The sequence below is a fragment of the Ovis aries genome, chromosome 3 (assembly GCF_016772045.2).
Source record: "Ovis aries strain OAR_USU_Benz2616 breed Rambouillet chromosome 3, ARS-UI_Ramb_v3.0, whole genome shotgun sequence".
NCBI classification, from domain to species: domain Eukaryota; kingdom Metazoa; phylum Chordata; class Mammalia; order Artiodactyla; family Bovidae; genus Ovis; species Ovis aries.
The window spans coordinates 162466928-162488334 of record NC_056056.1 but is presented as its reverse complement, the minus strand read 5'-3'; the positions used below and the strand labels follow the sequence as shown (position 1 = coordinate 162488334).

The window sequence follows — 21407 nt, the reverse complement described above, 5'->3', positions numbered from 1 at the left end:
TTATTTCTCTCCACCACTTCCCCTCCTCCCCTCGTACACACACACTTTGTATATTGCAGTTAGCTTTGGGCAAGAACTGTGTCCTTTTGGAGAAAGAGGTGCCCTCTTGGTTTTTTTTTAGTGTCAGCTATTTTCCCTCTTACTTGTGAGTCACTGGTTCAAGTCTTGCTCAAGATTTGGGCTGGGGTCATGGGGTTGGGCTGGGCTGGGCCCCTGATTTGAGTAGGGGTGGGATCTGATCCATTCCCGTCACTTTAATCTTCTCATTCAGGAAAAAAAATCTGCACCCAATACCATTGTGCACCCCTCCTCCATCTTCTCAATTCTGCCAGATTGGGATTGGGAAAGTTTTTCTCTGACACTGGATTAACTCTTCCCCTCCCCGCAACTTGCTTCAGCTGGGAGGGGTGTTGGGGGACAGGAAATATATAGGACAGTATATTCAGTAGCTCTCAATTATACCATCTTGGGGACTCTGTCCACCTACCACTCACCCCTCATGGAGAAGAGGAAAGAAGCTGTACCCGGAATACCCTTCAGACCACCAGCCCTTGCCTGTGATTTCCTCAGTTATGGGTGTTGTTTCCTCTTGTTCTTAATCCTGTTAAGTGAGAGGGGAAACTGAGGCAGAGAGATCTGGAAGGGATAGAAAAGCATTTTAAGAGAGAAAGAGTGACACATCAAGAGCCCCATGATGGAAGGAGGATGGAGTTAGGCAGAAAGAAGAGGGGGTCTCTGTGGAAAGTAGACAAGGGCCCCAGCCCAGTCAGGAATGGCCCCAGGGAGCTTCACCCCTCAGGTAATTACCCCACCAAGTTGGTGGGTGGTGAGTGGAGGAAGGAGACGGGACATGTTTTCCTTAATGGTCTCCCACCCTTTTGTAAGTTTCCACCCAGCCCACAGCTGTAACCCCAGCTCAAGCCAAACTCTATCCAAAGTCCTGGGCAACTCTGAGACCCCACAGACTGTAACCTGCCAGGCTCCTGTGTCTATGGGATTTTCCCAGCAAGGATACTGGAGTGGGTTGCCATTTCCTCCTCCAGGGGCTCTTCCGGACCTAGGGATCGAATCTGCATCTCCTGCATTGCAGGCGAAGTAGTCACCGATGAGCCACCAGAGACGCCTCTAGGGAGAGGACCCCTCCCCAAACTCACATTACTGCTCTCACCTTTGGGGTGGGAATATGACTCATCCAGAGTGAGAATGGGGAGTGGGAAAGGGAGACTGCACAGACCTGTAGGGCCAATGTCGTCCAGGACCGCCCAGGGGTTCCTATATCCTACCCTTGCCCTCATGCCTGGGGCCCACAGACACAGAACTTTCTCCTTCGATTCCCAGAGAAGGGCATGTCCTGGCTCCAGCTTACCTCCCTCAGTGTCTAACCTTCCTTCCTGCTGCTGGCTCGCATGGACCCTGCTGCTTTGCCTTCAGGGGAGCAGCCCTAGGTCCTTCTCCAGCACTTCCGCCTTCTCTGTTGTGCCTGAACCCAATCCCCAGGGTCCCCTTCTCTTTGGGGAGCGATGTCACTCCTCGCTAGTAGACAGAACTGGGTCTACTTGCTTCCTGGGAGGCTGGAGAAACAGATGGGCTGGAGAGTGAGAAGAGAGATCATTGAGGTCTCTGCTGAGATTAGGAAACTTTTGTAGTGGGGAGGGCTGGCTGCCTCCCTGTCTCCTACCCATCTCCACATACCCCCTTGAGCCAGTATATTACCTGTTATCAGACAAGCTGGACAGTGAACTTAGTTATGAGGCTGAGCTTCCTGGCTCTGTGAGAAATGGTTCCAAACTCCTTTCTCCCCTGGTCAGACCCAGATGCCTGATTATCTCCCCTCACCCTTGTCTTTTAAACCAGGGACGTGAGGACATTGATTTGGGGATGGAGGTATATTTTGATGTTTGAGGCTGCTTCTCAAAACTTCCTTTTCTCCCAATCTTAGCCACCCCCGTTCCTCCATTTTCTCTATTATTTTCCCCCCAGCCACTCCCCATCACTGGGCCTCTTAAGGATGTCAGCCGGGCGGGAGAGGCAGGAGGGGCAGGAGGGGCAGGAGGGGCGCTGGCCAGAGCCAGATCCTGTCCAAATCCCCCTCCCAACCCCGACTTTTCAAAACTCCTTTGGGAAGCCCTTCCTTACCTAGTCTAACTTTCTTTCCTCCTGCTGTAGCCTCAGCCTTTGCATATCAAAACCCCAAGCTTAAGGCTTATTACCCGCCTCAGTAGCCTCCTCTCAGCCCCAGCCCCCAGCCCTCTGTGAGCTCTCCAGCATTCAAGTCCTCCAGCTCTTGAAGCGGGCTCCTCACCCTTGGGCAATCTGAATGCAGTGGGACCATGCAAGGGTCCCTGACCTGGTGGAACTGTGTGCTGGGTGTGTTTGGAGCATCTCAGCCCACCCCACTGTGTTCAGTCCCATATTTCAGCCCAGTTTTTAACAGGATCCCACATTGTTTGGAGAAGGAAGTAGTTGACTCTGGGATTGCTTCCGGTGCAGTGGCCCCAGGCCCCAGTGTAAAGCCTCCCTGGGAAAGAGGCAAGGGACAGTGGAGGGCAGCATTTACCCCTCTTGCACCACAGGGGAGATGAGGGTCTCTCTGAGGCCTTGGCCTTCCCGTTGAAGAGCTTCCATCTTCCTTCCTACCACCCTCCCAATTCTGTGGGAGGCAATGGCCCCTATTCTGAGTTTGCCTGGGGTCAGACAGTGGTAGGGCCGGGACTCCACTTGCCTGAGTAAAGATACATGCTTCCCCACCCTGAATCTCAGGGATGTTTTTCTCCAGGTTCATCCCAAGACAGCTGTGCCATTATCTTGGCAACCTCTGGGCTGAGACCCTCTTCCTAGGTTTTTTCCTCTGTCTATCATTGGTATGTGCTGTCTTGGCCTCCAAGAACCTCTGTCTCTCATTCTCCTAGCTAATCTCCCTTATCTCATCCTCTCTCCTCCTGTTGTGGCATTCTCTGTCCAGTCTCTCTCAGTCTCTGTGTCATGCTTTGTCTCTGCCTGTCTCCATCCACCTCCATCCAGGCCTCTTGGTATCCCAAAAGCTATCTGGGAGCAGAAATCTCTCCTGGGCTCTCCCCCGTGCTCTCCATTTTGGAGTTGTTATTCCCATCTCAGGCCAAACTGGGAATCTCCATTTCGGCAGTAAAAGTTCTCCCTCCACTTTCTTCCAAGTTCCTCTCTCTTTTTCCCCCTCCACTAATTTGGGAGAGAATGTTTCTGGAAGAAGGGAACTTGATACCCTTTGTGGGTTGAATAAGAGGGAGAATGCAGATAATTCAGAAAGGCGGAGGGAAGTTAGACTTCTGGCAGAACTTCCTCGTGACTTGAGAACTGGAGAGAGGTGTGGGGACTTGGTCAGGAGCTTAGAGCTTTTATTTCTATGGCTGTGTGTGCAGGGGGTTGGGGGTAGGTGAAGAGGGCTTCTGAAGGCCTGGTGAGAGATATGCTGACCTCTGGAGGCATTTAAGGGGTCTGGACTTTACTTGCGGGGGTGGGGGGGGGAGCATGGAGGAAAAGATGGTGGGGAGGTCAGGCTAATGTCCCACTGAGTCAATATTGACTCAGGATGGAGGGGGAGACCATCCCCCTCCCCCCGGCAGCCCAAGCCATCCTGTCTGTCTGTCCAGGCCGCAAAGCAGAGGCCCAGACTCAGGAATGACAAAAATGTGTCTGAGCCTCACTGAGCTGCGGGGAAGGAGCCACCGGGTAACACCCAAAATACATAAAATTCAGTGAAAAGCTCTGGGTTTGGGCCTGGGAGGCCCCTGCCGCCCCACCCCCGTATGTTTGAAAGTTTAGATTCCTGCAAGCTCTGGCCCCCACCCCCCCACACTCCCTGGCCACCCCCTGGCTCCTCTGTCCCCTTAGCTTTATCATGTGGTTCCTTTTAGAAAACATCCCCCGTACACAGCCTGTCTCTCCCTCTGCTGTGTCTGCTCTTGCAAAGGGCCTCAGGGTTCTCCTTCACCCTCACCCTGCCTCAGGTCTCCTGGGTCTTTAGGAAATCTCACCCCCCTCTCTTCCTCTCCGTCTCTGCTCCCGAGGGATCAAACGATGGGTCCCCTCCTCTAGAAGTCTCCCTCAGGGCTCTACTTGCTTGTTGCCCTCCCTTCTCTGCTCAGGCACCCTTGCCACCCTTCCCCACCCTCTCCCCAAGGCCTCAGGATGGGACAGGACACAGCCAAAGCTCAAGCAGGGCAGTGGGGTCCGTGTTGTGTCTGGGTGCACACCCAACCCGACACCTCCTGTTCCGGCTCCAGCTTGGTGGCCCTGGGGGCCGTGGCTGGGCTGGGTGCCTGGGTTTGGGGGGGTGCAGGGGTGTTGGCCAGAGTTAGCATGGCGGTCACATTCATCTCCGGGCAAAGCTGAGAACAGACAGCCCCTGTGTCCTGGTGTTCTCTCTGCAGCCTCGCTCGCTCTCCCTCTGTCGTTCTCTCCTCCTTCCTTTTTCCCTCTGCTGTCCTGTTCTTATCCCTTGCCATCTTCTCCACTGTCTCCCCTCTCTGAGGAGCCTTGAAGGCCAGGGCCACCTCCTGTAATTCCCATCCCCACTCCCAGTGCTAGAGGACCCTGCCATTCCCATTTTTCATCCTCCTGTAATTCCCATCCCCACTCCCGGTGCCAGAGGACCCTGCCATTCCCATTTTTCATCCTTCTGCGCCGCTGTCATGGCCAGTAAGAAGTCGCCTGTTCAGTTACTAATTGCTTTATGCCTCAGTTTTCTCATCTGTATATGGGGATTGCAACCGTAGCCACGTCACAGGGTTTGAGGATCTAAATGAGTTAATATGTACAAAGTGTCTCAGCCCAGGTGCTGACGCAGAGTCACCATGTTGAAAAGTGTTAGCTCATATCCTTAGGAACCCCCAGATCTCCCAAGGGGTGGGAGCCAGGGGAGGCCACTAGTTGCTCCCTAATGTAGGGCCATGTTGTTCCCTCATCTGGGGCCACCTAGCTGGGTTTTCTGGGTGCTGGCATCAGACGCAGAAGGCGCAGCTGAGGGGAGTGGGGTTGGCTGCGGGCTCTAAGCAGATTACAGGTTTCCGACCCCACCCCCACTGCAACACCCTCCACCTCCAAATGAGGCTTCCCTTGGCCCGTGTAGACTGCCCCAAAGTAGGTTATTTGTTCCTTTCCTCCCCTTTCCCTAAGAAGGAAATCAAAGACAGGCCTTAGCCTTCAAACTCAGGTCTTTTCTCCACCATCCCTGACAGAAAGGAAGTGCTTCCTGCATCTCTTAGGTCCTTGTGCTGCCCTGGTGTGCGCCCAGTCACCCGCCCCGGCCGGAGGGGTCTGCTGTGGGCCAGGGCCTCAGGGGCTCCTCTTCCTTTCACTCCCCATCCCCCACTCCCCTCCCTCGCAAAAGCACATCTGGTTTGTGAATCTCTCTCATTCCAGCTTTTGGAGTTTGCCAGCTGCTGTTTCCTCTGTCGAGCTCAGGCCAAAAATGGGGGTGGGGGACAGCAAGGGGACAAAGTGAGAAAGTGAGGGCCAAAGCAGGGGGGGATCGTGGCTGGGATGTGGAATAGAGGGGAGATTGGAGTGACCAACCAGTGACCTCGGGCCTGGGCTGTGAGTTCTACCCGGCGAGGAGTGGGGGCATGGACTGCTAAATCCAGGTGGGGGCAGGGATGGGCATGGGGACCTGTCTGGGCTCCAAACAGCCCATCTGCCTCTGAATCCCATTCCAGCCCCCTCTACCACCGCTCTCCCCCGCCAACCCCAGCCCATCTCGGCCAGCCAGGGGAAGAGGACCGTTCTCCGGCATGCTAACTAGGCTGCCTAGCAGTTTCCCGGGAAGACCTCACAGCTGGCCCAGTGGGGCAATGAACTCAGCATTATCCGCCTCCTCAAGGGGCCTTTATTCCCTGCTCAGGGTGGGGGGGCAGGGGAGGGGGCTCCAGGGTGGGGGGCCTAGCCAGGCCATCCTTGATGTGTTTCCTGAACTTGGCTCTCACCCTGGCCGGCGGCCTGAGTGCAGTCCCCGCTGCCAGAGGCGGGGGTTGAGGGGAGGACGTCTTCCCAGTGTGGCTCTCCTCAGAGCCCATCCCTCCCTGCTCAGAGCCCCGGCACACTTTCTTCTGCTCCGTCCCAGCCCTGAGCTCACTCTGCCCTGCGGTCTTCCTGGGGCGCCATGGCTCCTGAGGGGCCACCCCACCCCTCCTGGGCACCCCAGTGCCTCATTTACTGCCTGGCACAGAGCTGGGCTCTGGTGCATGACAGCCGAAGAGAAACGGGATGGACGCAGATCGAGGAAGAGGCAATGCAGGGCTGGGAGACTGGGGGGCAGCAGTGAAGGAGGTGGGGCTTGCCTCCCTCCCGAGGAGGACATGCTGACAGGGTTGGGAGGAATAGCGCCTGAAGACCTCTCAGTGGAAATGGGGAGCCTGGTGTCAACTGGCTGCTTCACAGCTTAGAGTCGGCTAAACCGGTCTAAGTCCTGATTGCGACATTTGGCTGCTGTGTGACCCCACATCCTCTGAGGCTGGGTTTCCTCATCTGGGAAATAGTATTACTCGTACCTAATTTGTCATATTGTGGAGAGGATTGAATGCGATGATATATGGAAAGAACTGGTTGATCACACTTCCCGGCACATACTGAGGTAACAATGAGAGTTAGTGTTACCATGTTTAATTCATCCCTGGAGAATGAGGTAAGAGAATGGGGTGGGTGTAGAGAGCAGATGGTGGGGTGAGGGATTAGGGCAAAGAAGAGGTCCTGGATATAGGAACTTCTTGGGTTGGCTGGTCTGAAACCAGCTCCTGCAGGTCACCCCAGCCATCCCCCTGCCTCGGCTCTCCAGCCCTGTCGGCTTGAGCAGTCTTAGGTACCTATTAACTCTGAGGGCATCCGCAAGGGAGACTGTTTAGAGAATGGATGTGGAGGCAGAACTCCTCTGTTGATGCCATCTCTGAGACACCCATGTGCCAAGGGCACCCCAAACACACGTCCCGTCTGGGGAGGGCCTGGTGGTTAGGAGTTGGAGATGTGTGGGGTGATGTGTTCCAAGGACCAGGAGTGTCCCAGAGGGTGAAGGAGCAGAGAGGTTAGTAAAGACCAGCTCTGGACCTCTAGTGGGATGGAGAAGATAAAGAGAAAACCTGTCAAAAACCTAAATGCCCCATCACTCTCAGTCAGCAGAGTGGAGGCTGCTGTGGTCTGACCAGAGTATCAGAGAACACAAGGGCTTTGGTCCTGAGAGCTGGGAGAGCACACACCCAATGGGCAGCCTACAGGAGTCAGTCAGGCGGCAGCAGTGTGCTTCCTGCGTCCTTCCCCTCCCCCATCTCAGGTACACAGTGTTCAGAAGTGACCCCCAGCCCCTCCCTCCCACCCCTGCTCCACACATGAAGCTTGGGTTAGAGCCTGGGCCGGATGGAGACTGCTACTGCCTGAAGAAGGAGGAGGAACCCTTGAGGGCTTTCAGACTGTAGAGCGGCCTCCACCCCTATTCACACCCCTGTTTTCTTCCCTTGGCCCTAGTCCCTAAGACTTGCAGCCCCAAGCAATTTGCCTGCAGAGACCAGATCACCTGCATCTCAAAAGGCTGGCGGTGTGATGGTGAGAGGGACTGCCCGGATGGATCTGACGAGGCTCCCGAGATTTGTAAGTACCTTTTCTAAATCCCTACCCCCATCGCTGATTTTTCCCTTTTCCTTTTGGCCCAGCAGTCTACGATGAAGACAGTTGAGCTTGAGCCTGGTGTGGACCTTGCTCTGTGATTGTTTGTACATGACACAGCTAAAACTGTCCAACTGTCCTCCCCCTGCTCTTCAAAGAGCCCGGCCAGGTGTTTGGTATGCTCAAAAATGAGCTTCCTCAGCTGCTGTACCCGCCCCCAACCCCAGCCTCCCTGAGACCATATTCTCTGGGCTGACAGCTTTGCTGGAAGGTTCCCCTCCCTTCTTTCTGGCTCCTTCCGCTTCTTCCCACCTCTGAGCCTCCTGATCCTTGATGGGTGCCCCTGGGCCTTGCTGGGTCCCCTTCCTGTCCTCAGGTTCCCAGGCCAAAGGCCACTGGCTCTGGCTCAATCTCTGTACCAGAAGCCCCACCCCTGAGCATTTCCCGCCCTCCTCCCTCCCCCTACCCTCAGTAAGTGGTGTAATCAGAGGCAGCTGTTTAAACTGGGAGAAAGGTCCCCACCCAGCCTTTACCCTGCCAGTGGGGGGTGGAGAACTTGCTGGCGGGACCCTGGAGTCCTGGGCAGCTGGCAAAGTCTCCGCCTTCAGAGCCTCTCCCTTGCTGGGGTAGTCTGGGCAGGGGTCTGGGGACCCTGCATTCTTAGGTCTTTCTCCGTTCTCTGTTGGGGTTTATCATGTCCCAGCCCCATCTCCACACCCTCACTCATAATTATTAGCGGTAATTTTAGGGCCAGAAAAGGAAACCACTAGTTCTCTCTGCCTCACCTTGATACCCTGCTCTGGAGGTGTGGGATCCAGGGACATTCTACAAGCGTTTCTATGGTGGCTCAGCCTGGAGTGTCTGCTCGTCTCAGGCCACCTTTATGCCCCACTTTTCGGACCCCAGTGTTTGGTGTTGAAGATCAAGAAAGCCATGCAGAGGGGCCAGATCTGGCTCTTTTTATCCATCCTTTAGTTAGATGCAGATATACATATCCCCTCACTGTCCCCACTCGTGCACATTCCTAGACCCATCACACTCACACTTAGCTGCTCCCGGGGCCTGACTCACTCCCCCTACCCTGCCGACATACACACACAGAGGCACACGCTGGCACAAACACATTCTCGCAGCCATGCAGAGTCACCATTCTGAAACGAGGATACAGAGACATAACCTGCACGCAGACAGATGCCCCAGACACTCACACACAGACCCAGACTTGCTCCCAAGAGGACCTGGAAATGTACATACTGAGGCCGGCAGCACCGGCACACGTGGAGATTTATAGATTCACCTCACTCCACACCACTGTGCTCCATGGTACACACCTCCCCTACCTCTGCATGTGACTCCTCCCCAGCACAGGCAGACAGATGTGCTTGCATGCAAGCACCTTCTTACATCTTGTCTGGGCTTGGAAACCCATGGCCAGTGATCTGTCTACCAGCCCACAGGCTCTGCCAGTGTCCTAGATCCTGGCCTCCTTAGGATCCCCTGAAGAGCTCTGTCCCATCCTCCCTGCAGCCCATCTTCTTGGGCAACAAGGAAAGTGGAGACATCACCAGCGGGCCACAACCTTTGACAGTTCCCAAAGTCCTCCATCAGGCAGGCTGCTCTGGGGTGGAGGTCTAGCATAGTGTGTTGCATAAAAATATAATGGAAAGCATGCGTTTCAATTTTGAAATTTTCTAGTAGCTACATTCAAAAAAAGGTCCAAATAGGAACTTTCCCGGTGGTCGGGTGGTCAAGACTCCTCCTTCCCATAGAGGGGATATGGGTTCAATCCATGGTTGCGGAACTAAGATCCCACATGCTATAGGATGTGGCTAAAAAAATAAGCATCTACTTTAAAAAAAAAAAAAAAAAAGATCAAAATAATCAGATGAAATTAATTTTAACTTTATTTTACTCAGTGTGTACAAAGTATTATCATTTCAGCATATTTTTTCGTATAAAAGTATTGAGGCCTTTTGCATTCTTTTTTGTGGCTGTGGTATTAAGTCTTCAAAAACCAGTGTACATTTTATTTACTTATGGCCCCTCCACACACCTTGTGGGATGACATTTCCCCAACCAGGGACTGAACCTGGAGCTACTGCAGTGAAAGAGCCCTAACCACTGGACCGCCAGGGAGCTATAATGGTTTTTTGTTTGTTTGTTTTTGCCAGTGCGCATTTTATACTTCCAGTTGGAAGTGGTCACATTTCAAGTGCTGAATAGCCATGTATGATGCTTCATATTGTAAAGTGCATTTCTAGAAGACTTGGTCCAGCTCTCCGCCCAGGCTCTATGACCCAGGATGTTATGGGAAGGAAGGGTGCTTTGTCTCCTGGTGTAGAATGTGGAAGCCTCGGGGTCCACAGCATGGGGCATCTGGGTAGTGGATTCTTTGCTGAAACCTAGTTATCCCCTCCACCTGGCGGATCCCAGGTGTGGCTACTATGGGGAGTAGCATAGATGAGCCCAAGGTTGAAGAGTCTAACACAGGCCCTAGGCCTCCTGAGATCTAAAAATTGCAGGTGCCTGAAACCCCAGTCCCAGCCCCTCCCTCAGTGAGTAGCTGGCCAGACAGCCTCTGTAGCCAGCATGCCCACAGCGACCTTTCCGTCTGCCCCCAGGTCCGCAGAGTAAGGCCCAGCGATGTCAGCCGAACGAGCACAACTGCCTTGGCACCGAGCTGTGTATTCTCATGTCCCGCCTCTGCAACGGGGTCCAGGACTGCGCAGACGGCTCGGACGAGGGGCCCCACTGCCGAGGTAAGGGCTCTTCACCTCTGCTCTCCCAGGTGGATGCTGTGAGTTCTCCGCCGGGCACCTGATGGGTCTGAAGGCCTGCTGCTGAGCACTGTCTGCACACTGTCCTTGGACTGCAAAGGGCACGAGGCCTGACCTGCTGCCCTGTGCCCCGGGCACGTCTCTGGCTGTGTGTGCTAACACGTGTCACTACCCCTCTTCAGTCCCCCGTTTCCCACCTGTGAAACGAGAGCTCTCTACTAGGTCAGCATGTTCATACTTCTTCAGTTTTGTAAACAGTGGGGTTGTTTCTTCGCACGGTTTCTTATAGGGAACCTGAGTATGAGCAGCAGAGACAAGCAGATGCTGTCACTGAAGCAGGGCCCGGGAAGGGGGGAGGTCTGGAGCTTTGTTGCCTGCCTCCCCTGCCAGGGCCCCCGAAGTCATCCCCTGGGAAGGGCAGGTCTTTGAGGCTCTTGGAAGCTGCTTCATGGGAAGGGTTCCTCCTCCGACCCCCCAACTGAGGAGGGAACTTTAAGACAGTAGGTCAGACTTCTTCCCACCTGCATCTCAGGTCCACCAGCTCCGCAGGTCTTCCTCTAGAGACCCTTCTGTCCCAGGGGGAGTCTGGATCTCTCCTGAGGATGGGAGAGATTCCCGAGGATGGGGGTTGGAGGGGGAGGAAGCTCAGGCCTGCACCTCAGGGAATAGGAACTTCTACCGCCCTCAAGGTCTGGGCCTGGAACAGGAAGCTGGCTTTGTGAGGCCCTAGGCAAGCCCCTGGGGGTGGAGACCCTGTCCTGTGTCTATAACGCGTGTCAGAAAACATCTGCCTGTGGGAAGAGACACATCTGGATCCTGTTCACTGAGGGCAGGGAGTTTGTGGAAGATTTTTATCCTTTTCCTTTGGTTGAGTCTGCATGTTTTTGTCAGAAGCTCCTGGAATGGGATGTAGAATGTGGGCCCAGGGGGCTGACTTCAATTACCACGCACGTCCCATCTTATCGGACAGTATGTGTTCAAGTTCGCCTGCTTTTGCATACAAGGTCAGCATGACAAACAACCAAGAACATAGGAAACCTAGGGCTTGAACTTCCTTCTCTGATACTACAGAAGCTGGACCTCCTCATCCTTCTACCCCATATCCAGAAGAGAACCTCTTTTCTAGATTTTCCAGAAACAAACACTACTTCCCCTCTTTGGGGGGCAAGGCTGGACTGGGGAAGCACCTTCAGGCTCTGGGACAGAGGTGGGGAGGAGAAAGGCTAACCAGGGCCTGGCTCCCCATCTTTGCACCTCCTGGCAGGCTTAGCGCCTCTAAACGTCTTAGCATCTTGGGCAGCGCTCTCTCCTAGGTGGGAGGCGGGGAGCAGGGGTGTGAGGCAACTGGACAAAGGGGTCTTTGTGGCCAGGCTGCCTGGCCCCACGCAAGGCCATTAATTGGGTCGCTGGTCTGGGGAGGTAGCTGCTCCCCCACCTCTTCCCCCTCCTGCTTCATTCCCTTCTGTCTCCCCTTTGGAAGTGGGTCAGAGGCAGGAGGAAGATTAGAGAAAGATCCCGGGGGAGCCAGGTTTGCTTCTCTTTCTCCTGTCCTCTACCTGGGTCTCGGGCCTTCTCTCTGGGCCCTCTCGGACACCAGGGCTGGGTTGCAGGCGTGCTTCCAGACCAGACCTGGGGTCCTGCGTGGCAAGACTCGATTCCCTGCCAGCACTTCCCCTTCAGCCCCAAAGCCAAAATTGCAGTCCTCGGGCGCTACAGGCAGGAGGCATGTGAAGGGGCTCAGAGTTAGTCCCCACGTGCTATTGACCAGCAAACTAGGAAAGGAGCGGGTCAGGGCAGCCAGAGCCGGAAGATGCAGATTCTGAGCCACAGTTGGCGATGCGACCTTGGACCTGTCTTATACCCTCATCAGTCTCAGTTTCCTCGCTTACAAAATGTACTTGATGCTTCCTAAGCCACTTCATCTCTGACCCTGCAGGCCTGGGAAGTGGTTACTGGGGTTGAGGGAAGGTTGCTGTCTGGGTATGATTGCCAGATCTGGGGGCCTGAGCATGTGTCACCTGCCCACCACCCCCCACCCCCGCCCACAGAGCAACGAGGACAGTGTTCCCATCTGGGCTGCCAGCACCACTGTGTCCCCACACTCAACGGGCCCGCCTGCTACTGCAACACCAGCTTTCAACTACAGGCAGACGGCAAGACCTGCAAAGGTAAGCGTGCGCACGTGCACATACTGGGGTTCAGGACGTGCTGGGGGGTCAGTGGGCTAGGCTGGGGAGGAGAAAGCTTGAAAGGTGCAAGACAGGAGGTGGGTCTACCACACGCCTTACAGCTGCAGGGCGTGACTGTGGGCCCTAACCACTTGCTTCCCCCAGACTTTTCAAAACTCATCTTAAAAATTATATAGGTCAAGGTCAAGGACTTCCCTGGTGGTCCAGTGGTTAAGATGTACTTCCAATGCAGGGGGCATGGGTTTGATCCCTGGTAGGGGACCTGAGATTCCCCCATGCCATACAGCACAGCCAAAAAATATATATATATAGGTCATATGTGAGTTTTCTTGTTAAAAAAGGTTTAAAGCATTACAGACAAAACCAAAGTCCCCGTTAACAAAGCCTCTTTAGTTACGGCCCCTTCCCCATCTCTCTGGAAATCAGCTCTTGTTAACAGTGTGCTACTTCTCTGTCCAGGCCTTTTTCTATCCAGGTATACATGTATTCACCAAATCTAATAGAAAGTACTGTTTATGTGCATGTGATCTTGTTTACATAAATATCATACTGTATATGGCTTCCCAGGTGGCCTAGTAGTAAAGAACCTGCCTGCCAATGCTGGAGACGTTAAGAGACATGGGTTTGATCTCTGGGTTGGGAAGATCCCCTGGAGGAGGGCATGGCAACCCACTCCAGTTTTCTTGCCTGGAGAATCCCATGGACAGGGGAGCCTGGGGGTCTACTGTCCATGGGGTGGCAAAGAGTCAGCCATGACTGAAGCGACTTAGCACACACGCACATACTGTACATATTTGTTTTCCAGTTTTTTCACCCACTGTGTTCTAGAGATTTTTCCATGTTAATGTGTAGAGATCTACCCCATTCTTTTAAAAACCACGGTGATGTATGACTATTACCACAGTTCACTTGGCCATCTCCCTTTGGATGAGTAAGATGTTCCCGGTTTCTCTCTGTTACAAACAATGCAAACTTTTCTGTTTTAAATGTACCTCCTTTTGGTCTCGGCACAAATGTGGCCTTCTCAGTGAGATTCTCCTTACAGCCCTAAAATCCCATCCCCACTGCCTGCATTCTCTGTCCCCTTTCTCTGCTTAGTATTTTTTCATAGCACCAGCTACTTCCCATCGCACTAACTCCTCTAACATGTCATTTGCCTTTTTATTTTGTTTATTATTATAATAGCAACATTTCGTTTATTATCAGAATTTAAGTTCTTTAAAGAATATTTATTTATTCATTTATTTGGCTGCATTGGGTCTCAGTTGTGGGACACGGACTTTGTTGCCCCATGGCTTGGGGGATCTTAGTTCCCTGACCAGGGATTGAACCCACGTCCCCTGCATTGCAGAGCAGATTCTTCACCACTGGACCACCAGGGAGATCCCGGAACTTAAGTTTTAAAAGGGCAGCAGTTTGAATCTATTTTTTTTGCTGATGTGTCGCCTGAGCCTAAGACTGTACCTGGCACATTGCAGAAATATTTTCTGAATGAATGGATGATAAGCACGGGTGTAGATACGTCTCTAGGGTGGATCCCAGGTCTGGACTTGCTAGGTGGTAATGTTTCCACATTTCTTGTTGCAGTAGATTCTGTCAAACTGTTCTCCGAAGTAGCCATAGGGATGGACACACCCCAGGTGTTGTCTGAGGGCACTCCCTTCCCTGCCCTCGGCATGCTGGAAATGACCACGCTCTCGCCTTTTCCCGGCAGACTTCGACGAGTGCTCAGTGTATGGCACCTGCAGCCAGCTGTGCACCAACACAGACGGTTCCTTCACGTGTGGCTGTGTGGAAGGGTACCTGCTGCAGCCAGACAACCGCTCCTGCAAGGCCAAGAATGGTAGGTGGGCTTACCTGCGACCGTATAGCTAGGCACCCACAGTGTCGTTCCCTGACGGGGAGAGGCCAGAGCGCTGCAGGGCCGCTTGCTGCCCTGACCCTTCTCTCCTGTGTCTCCAGAGCCGGTTGACCGGCCCCCTGTGCTGCTGATTGCCAACTCACAGAACATCCTGGCCACGTACCTGAGTGGGGCCCAGGTTTCCACCATCACGCCCACTAGCACACGGCAGACCACAGCCATGGACTTCAGCTACGCCAACGAGACGGTGTGCTGGGTGCACGTTGGTGACAGCGCTGCCCAGACACAGCTCAAGTGCGCCCGCATGCCCGGCCTGAAGGGTTTCGTGGATGAGTACACCATCAACATCTCCCTCAGCCTGCACCGTGAGTCACCTGCTCCAGCACATGGAGCCGGCGAGGGTGGGGGAGATGGGCGAGGCAAAGCCTGTCTGGGACAAGCTGGGTCGGGGGAGTGGATGGACGGGATGACCCCTGACTGGTCCAGGAGCCTAGACAAAAGCCCCCGACTGAGGCCGAGGCAGCGAGTTGAATGTGGCAACGTTTGTTTGGACCTGGGGCAGAGCTATGTCCATGCTTCCTCTCCTCTCTCTGAGCTGAGCCTCTGATGGCTCCAGCATTTCTGGCCCAGGGCAGAGAAGGGCCTCCTAGGAGAAGTGCCCGAGAGGACAATGTCTGGTCAACCTCCAGAGACCAGGGACTGTCCCTTTTCAGAGAGAAGAGTGTTGATTTGTCCACAGAGGGGTTTTCCCACATGGCGGGAGCCACAGCAAGGGAAAGAAGGGGCCTGGAGCCAGAGGAGCCTTGCTAAGTTGTGGCTGAGGGCAGAGGAGTCGGGGCCAAGCTGGGTCCATCTCCGTGTCTGTCATTTCCCTTGAGGGCATTGCCAGAACTGACTCCCTGCCGCAGCGTGGCTGTGGGGGTCCTGAGGCTGTTTTTGGCAGACAGGCTCTGTGCCAGGAATGACCCCACCAGGAATGCTCTCAGATATCCTGGATGTTCCCCTTTGATCTCCCACCCCAGGCTGTACGCTGATGCCTCAGAGGTGGAAGGTGGGGTGTGGCTGGGGACAGGGCCAGGGCAGAGGTCCGGTGCCTCGAGCACTTCTGCTCATCTCAGATGCTACATGAACAAACAAAACCTTTGCGTCATTGCTCATCTCAGATGCTACATGAACAAACAAAACCTTTGCGTCATCACATCTCCAGGAAATGCACCACAGGGCTGAGGGGAGGTCTGGCCTGTGGTTGATCTGACCCCCTGGGAGAGAGGGTAACTTGATCTGTGTGTGACCTTGAGTAAACCAGAACTCCCTCTCTCAAGCTTTGGTTTCCTAATCTGCATAGTGGGCTTGAGCTTGTCTGGCAAGATCAGACAAATTGAAGTGAAAGCCAGAAGTCACTAGAGGCCATGCAGGAGGTTTAGGATGGTGAACTGGGTGGGGCCTGTTCAGAAGATCTTGAAGTTTCTTCCATGGGTCCCTACCTGATGATCTGCACAGAAATCCCAGGAGGACCCAAGGGCTCAGTTCTGGTGGGAACAGGAGTTCCTCTGAGAGCCCCCCTCCCCTGTGGCCTCATCGAATGGTCCACAGCTCAGCCACAGCCCCTCCACAGCATCCCAGGGCGGGTCCTTGGGCTGTTGGTGACCAAAGCCTGCCTGTGATAGACCTGTCATCCTTGGAGTGCTGGGCTGGGGGCTCAACCAACACCTGGCCAGCAGAGCTCTTGAGGGGCAGGCAGCTCAGGAACCCCATGGTAGGTGGGGTGGGATTAGGGCAAGACCCCATGAGACAGCTGCCCTCTCCTGTTCCCTGTCAGTAGCCCCACCCATCAGGCCTGTCTGGGCAAACAGCTCCAGCCCTTCCCTCCCTGGCCCTGCCTCAGGGCGGACGATGCGCTGATGGGCTGGTGGGTAGGTGGCCTGGTGGGGATGCCCTCATGGGAACCTTCTCTGCTCTTGCTCTGACCTGGCTCCTCTCGTGCCTTCCTCCCCAGGAGAAGCAGGAAATAACCTCAGGCGGGTACCCTTCCCTTGGCAAACAGAGAGTGTTAGCTTCAGAGTCTGCTAGATTCGTTGGGCCCCTCTGGGGCAGAGTCCAGGAGGCCAGAAAAGACCAGAAGGTTCTGGGGAGAAATGCTACCGGGGTGAATGAATGGGTTCCTCTCGCCCCGGCCTCTGTCCCTTCCTTCGGCCCTGCCACCGCCCATGCCGCCTGACTGTCTGGCTGTCACCCTGAAGATGGTTGTTTTGCTCTCATCCCACAAACTAATTATGGGCCCTGAGCTGAGGATGTCGGAAGTGTCTCTCCCCAGCACCCTCCCCCACCCCCAGCTCATCCCCCTTCCCAGGAGAGGCTGATGGCCTGCCCAAGTGCCAGCTAGAGCAAGCGTGGCTGGCCCCAGGCACTCACCTGTGCAGGGGGGCTGCTGGCCTGTAATTAGCTCCCCCAGGGGCAGGAAGAAGAAGGCTGCTGCTTTCTCCTGCTTTCTCTCGGCCCTCCGGGGGAGCCCTCCCTGCAATCATGCCATTCTTGGCTGACCGTGACCTCCATCGGGCCCCCGGGCTGAGCCCCACGTGGGAGGAAGGAGCCTGACAAGGGAGAGGTGCTGGAGCCCAGAGCCCAGGGGCTGAGAGAAGCCTGCCTGCTGGTGTGGGAAGAAGGCAGCACAGGGGGGAGACTGCCCTGGAGAAAACTCTGGAAACAGAAATAGAATAGAAAGAAGGAAGGAGGCCAGGAAGTGAGCTTGTTTCACATGGGTCCTGGGGCGTATATGTGAGCCAGACCTGCTCTGAGTCCTGAGCCCTTGAAGGGCCCCACCCGGGCCCTGCAGTGGTCAGCACAGCTCCATGCAAGGCTCTGTGGAACAGGCTTAGGATTGAGGTCCTGCTGTTTCCTGTCTGAGCCCAGGCCCTTCCATCCGTTTCTGCTCAAGTGGGAAGAGATCCACTGCCCATGTCCTCACTCGTCCTGACAGGTGTGTGTGTGCATGTGAGCACTTTGCTACCTTAACATGCCGGGCTGCCAGCCCTTCCTTCCCCAGCCTGTGTCTTTCATTGGCCTGGGTGGGAGCTGGGTCTTGGGGACTCAGTGTTCATCTCTTTCCCTCCCTCCTGGAATGTAACCCCAGGGCCCATCCTCCCCTGCCATGCGTGGCAGGATGGTCAGGCTTCTGAGGACTCTGATCCCATGACTGGACAACGTGATGGGGAGAGCCAGGAGATCCTCAGGGAAGACCCTGGGCCCCCTGCTCCCACTCAGGGTTTACGACTGCCTTTCCCTAAGTGGGCCTGGAGAAGGAAATGGCAACCCACTCCAGTAGTTTAGCCTGGAGAATTCCATGGACAGAGGAGCCTGGCAGGCTACAGTCCAGAGGGTCGCAAGGAGCTGGACATGAGTGAGTGACTAACACTTTCCCCAAGTGGGAATGCCTTCATGTTTAGGCTGTGTGTGGACATGGCGTTTTTTTACTATTATATTAATAGTTATGTTATTTTTTAATACCTATTAGGAAACTCCTACAACTGGCAAATCAAATCTCTGATTTCATAGATTGTTTAAGACGCAGCAAGATGAGAAAAGTGAGTGGATATAAAGAAATGGTAGATAAATGGTAGAGCAAGCTGTGCATAAACACATCAAGCATTTTGGGAATGAGAGACCAAAGACCGAGGCCCTGAGAGGTCAGCAGTCCTGGCCTGCCCACCCTCCCACCCCACCTCTGACCACCCTCTGAAGGAACCTCAGGTCCTGTCCAGCCCCCTGCAGGGCTGCCCCTGGGCAGGGCTAGAGGTCAAGCGTACGAACTCCCCCACCCACCGCAGCCCTGAGTGACCTTGGCTTTGCTCCTCTGGCCTGGGCTACCAGGATGTTTCCACTGTAGAAAGAATGGGCACAGTCCTCAGAACTGGGGTCCTGGGAGGATGTGTGTGCATGCTGAGAGGAGGTTCTGAGGTTGCCAACAGAGGCCTTGAGGGAAATGAGATTTGCTGCAGTCACTTTATCTGGAGCTGTGTATGGGGGGATGCTCCAGAGGTGCCCTCAGAGGTCCTCAGGTTTCTCCCCGGTACCCTGCTGCACAGGGAAAGAAGAGGTTGGCTGGGAGGCCTAGAAAAGGCCTCCTAGGCTGCAGGCTGTGAGGTTGCGAAATGGGTCCCTAAGTCCAGCTGGCCAACTTCACTTTTCCCTCCCTCACATGTGTGCGTGCGTGCGTGTATGTGTGTGTGTGTGTGTTTAAAATCACAACAGGAAATAGGGCAGTGATTTGTCTAGAGGAGGGGCAGAGAGAGAGAGTTGATCCTCTGAGTCTGATGAGCTGGCCTCCCGGCTGGCAGGGGAGCCACCCTCCCACGGAGCGGGTTACCCCGACCCTCTCAGCCCCCACCCCAGCCTACAGAACCCTTCAGTGTCACAGAGGAAAGCCGGCAACTGGCTTCTTTGGCCTTTCCCACCTGCCGGGTATCAGAATATCAAGGGGCTCTCGCCAGCCCACTCATTGGCCTCAAGCTCCCCACATCCTGATGCTTTTGCTTCCCATTCCCCTTTCCAGTTTCCTCACATTTAATGGCCCTTTGCTCCTCTTCCTGGCCAGGCAGGGCCGGCCCTGCGTCTCCCGGCGCGGCTCCAGCCCAGGGCTCTCCTCCCCCGCTGTCTCCTTGAAGCTGCCTCTCCACCCAGCCTGCTCCCAACAACCCCCTCCCTGTTTTCAAGCCAAAGGAAGTAACTTAAGCAAGAGAGATGCATTTTAGAGCCCAGCCAGCATTTCTCAATAGTGGGAAGACCCTGGTTCTGACTTTGAATCGGAGCTTCAGAGTCCGAGTGTTCTCACCCCGGGACCCAGGACTGAGCCTGTGTGGGCCTGGGCCAGGCAGAGGAGGACAGTGGGGCTGGAAGCATACACGGGGCAGGGAGGGAGCCCCAGGGGGTAGAGCTGACCCCACGTGGCTGATCCCCAGACCTGCTGGTGGAACGAGAAAAGCTGAAGTCAGGACCCAGCAGGAAACAGGAGCATGCAGACACGCTGTTTAGCAAAGCTTCTGCCAGGCCCGCCCAGTGGTCTCCTCCCTACCTGTGAGGGCCCTGACCCCCGAGCATCTCTCCCAGCCCCTGGGTGAGACACCAGAGTAGCTCTGACAAGCAGGAAGGTTGTCTGTCTTGGGCATCCTCAGGCCAGAGAAGGAGGATTCTGGAAGAAGCAGGGAAGGGAAAAACTGATGTCCCAGCACTGGGACAACAGCATGAGCACTCAGTACTCGCCAAATATTTGTTGAATGAATCAGTACATGTGTGTCGGGCACTGGGCACAAAATGAAAGACAGTGCCCTGCCCTCATGGTATTTGTCATCAGGTAAACAGGCTGTGATAAGAGGAACTCCTGGGGCTTCTGAAGGCCTGCCACACAGAGATCTTCCTCCTGGGGGCCTGAACTGTCTTGATGAATAGTAGGCGTCAGCCCCAAACTGCCCACCTTTAGTCAGGAGGCCACATGGCTCTGGCTGAAGGCACAGATGGAAAAGGCAGGAAGGATGGGGTTGGGGGGTGGGGAGGATCAGGGGATGGTGTGAACGGCAGCTCCCGTTAGTAGAGCGTTTATCACATGCCAAACCCTGTGCTGAGTGCTATTAATGGCATCATCCCATTTTCCAGATCAGCAGACTGAGACTCAGAGACATCAAGTAACTTGCCCATAGTTCCACAGTGGGAAGGTGACAGAACCAGGATTCAAACCTGGGCTGGGTTGTCAGTGTCTGGAGCCTGGCTGGGCCCAGGGTGCAGCAGAGTGGTGGGAGAGTTTCCTGGAACAAGGCCCAGAAGTCCGTGTGTTCCTCGGGGTGTGGTTAAGCTGGAAGTGTGGTTTTCCTTCCTTGTCCAGGGACCTTGTACTCTATTTGCAATCTCCAGGTGTGTGGATGTGTTGGGGGATATTTTCCCCAAGGCATAGAGGCTCTCTTTCTTCCCCAGGATCACTGTAGGAAGAGTGTCTTAAATCCTGTGGCTGAAGCTAGGGTCTTCATAGGAATGAGATGGGTGGTGGTGTTTCTGGAAAAGCAGCCACTGTTTAGGGAGATGCTTCTTGAATGATGTGAAGGATGGAGACGTTGAGAAAAGCTGGAGTTGTGGGGAGTACAGAGTGCTGAGCATCGGGGCGGGGTCTCAGGGAGGCCTGAGCATTCATACACACACCCCAGGTCTATTCCGGGGCCTGGAACTGAAAGTCCTTTGCAACGTCACTGACAGGCTGTGGTCTCTCCTCTGTCTCATCACCCTCCCAGCTTACCAGCCGCCGGCCCCTCAGCTCTCAGACCAGCCCCAGACTCCTCCCACCACCACACAGCATCCCTCCCCTAGGGTTTACCTGAGATTCTCCTGTCTTCAGGATTTGGGGTCTTTGGCTAGGGGCCTTCTGGAAGGTCTCTGAAGTGGATCGGTCCTGAGAAGGATGGCCCACGAGGGGACAGCTGCTCTCTGGGTGTGTGGGACCAGAATGTGAGGTCCTCTAGGCCAAAGCCCAGGACTGCATTTGTCCCCTACATGCCATGGGACAGGGGACTCCACATGTCCCCTCTGTGCCCCGGGACAGGGGGCAACAGTCCAGCACCGTCTTCGGAGGGAAGGTGCCCATTTGAGCCCATCTCCTTACGCTTGGATTGGGAAGAGTGGCCAAGCGTGTGTGTATGTGTGTGCCTGTTTGTGAGTATATGTAGTGTGGTGGGCAGAGGAGTTTGGACTTGAGAAGAAAGGAAAATAATGTGATGGAGGGGGGTTGGATAACAAAGGATTTTTGCTTGCAACTAATAGTCTCCAGCTGCAAAAATACCAAAGGGGAGCCTAGGCTAGGCTGGGGACTCCTGTTCTTGCCAAGTCCTCACCGGCCTGCTGAGCGGGGCCTTGCCTGGCCTTTGGGAGGTGGAAGGGGGGACCAGCCAAGGGTGAATATCAGAGAGCGAGGACAATCCC

The 21407-nt window shown here is 54.8% G+C and overlaps 1 protein-coding gene across 2 annotated transcripts in view; it reads left to right on the top strand.

Annotated features, from left to right (window-relative positions):
- The window catches only part of LRP1 (LDL receptor related protein 1), a 79886-nt gene that overhangs the window by 1489 nt on the left and 56990 nt on the right, over positions 1-21407 (top strand). For both annotated transcript variants that reach the window (XM_027967567.3, XM_027967566.3), the window contains exons 2-6: positions 7486-7608; positions 10245-10382; positions 12449-12568; positions 14304-14432; positions 14552-14815. In XM_027967567.3, coding sequence (XP_027823368.2) covers positions 7486-7608; positions 10245-10382; positions 12449-12568; positions 14304-14432; positions 14552-14815 — 774 coding nt within the window. The remainder of the gene's footprint in view (positions 1-7485; positions 7609-10244; positions 10383-12448; positions 12569-14303; positions 14433-14551; positions 14816-21407) is intronic.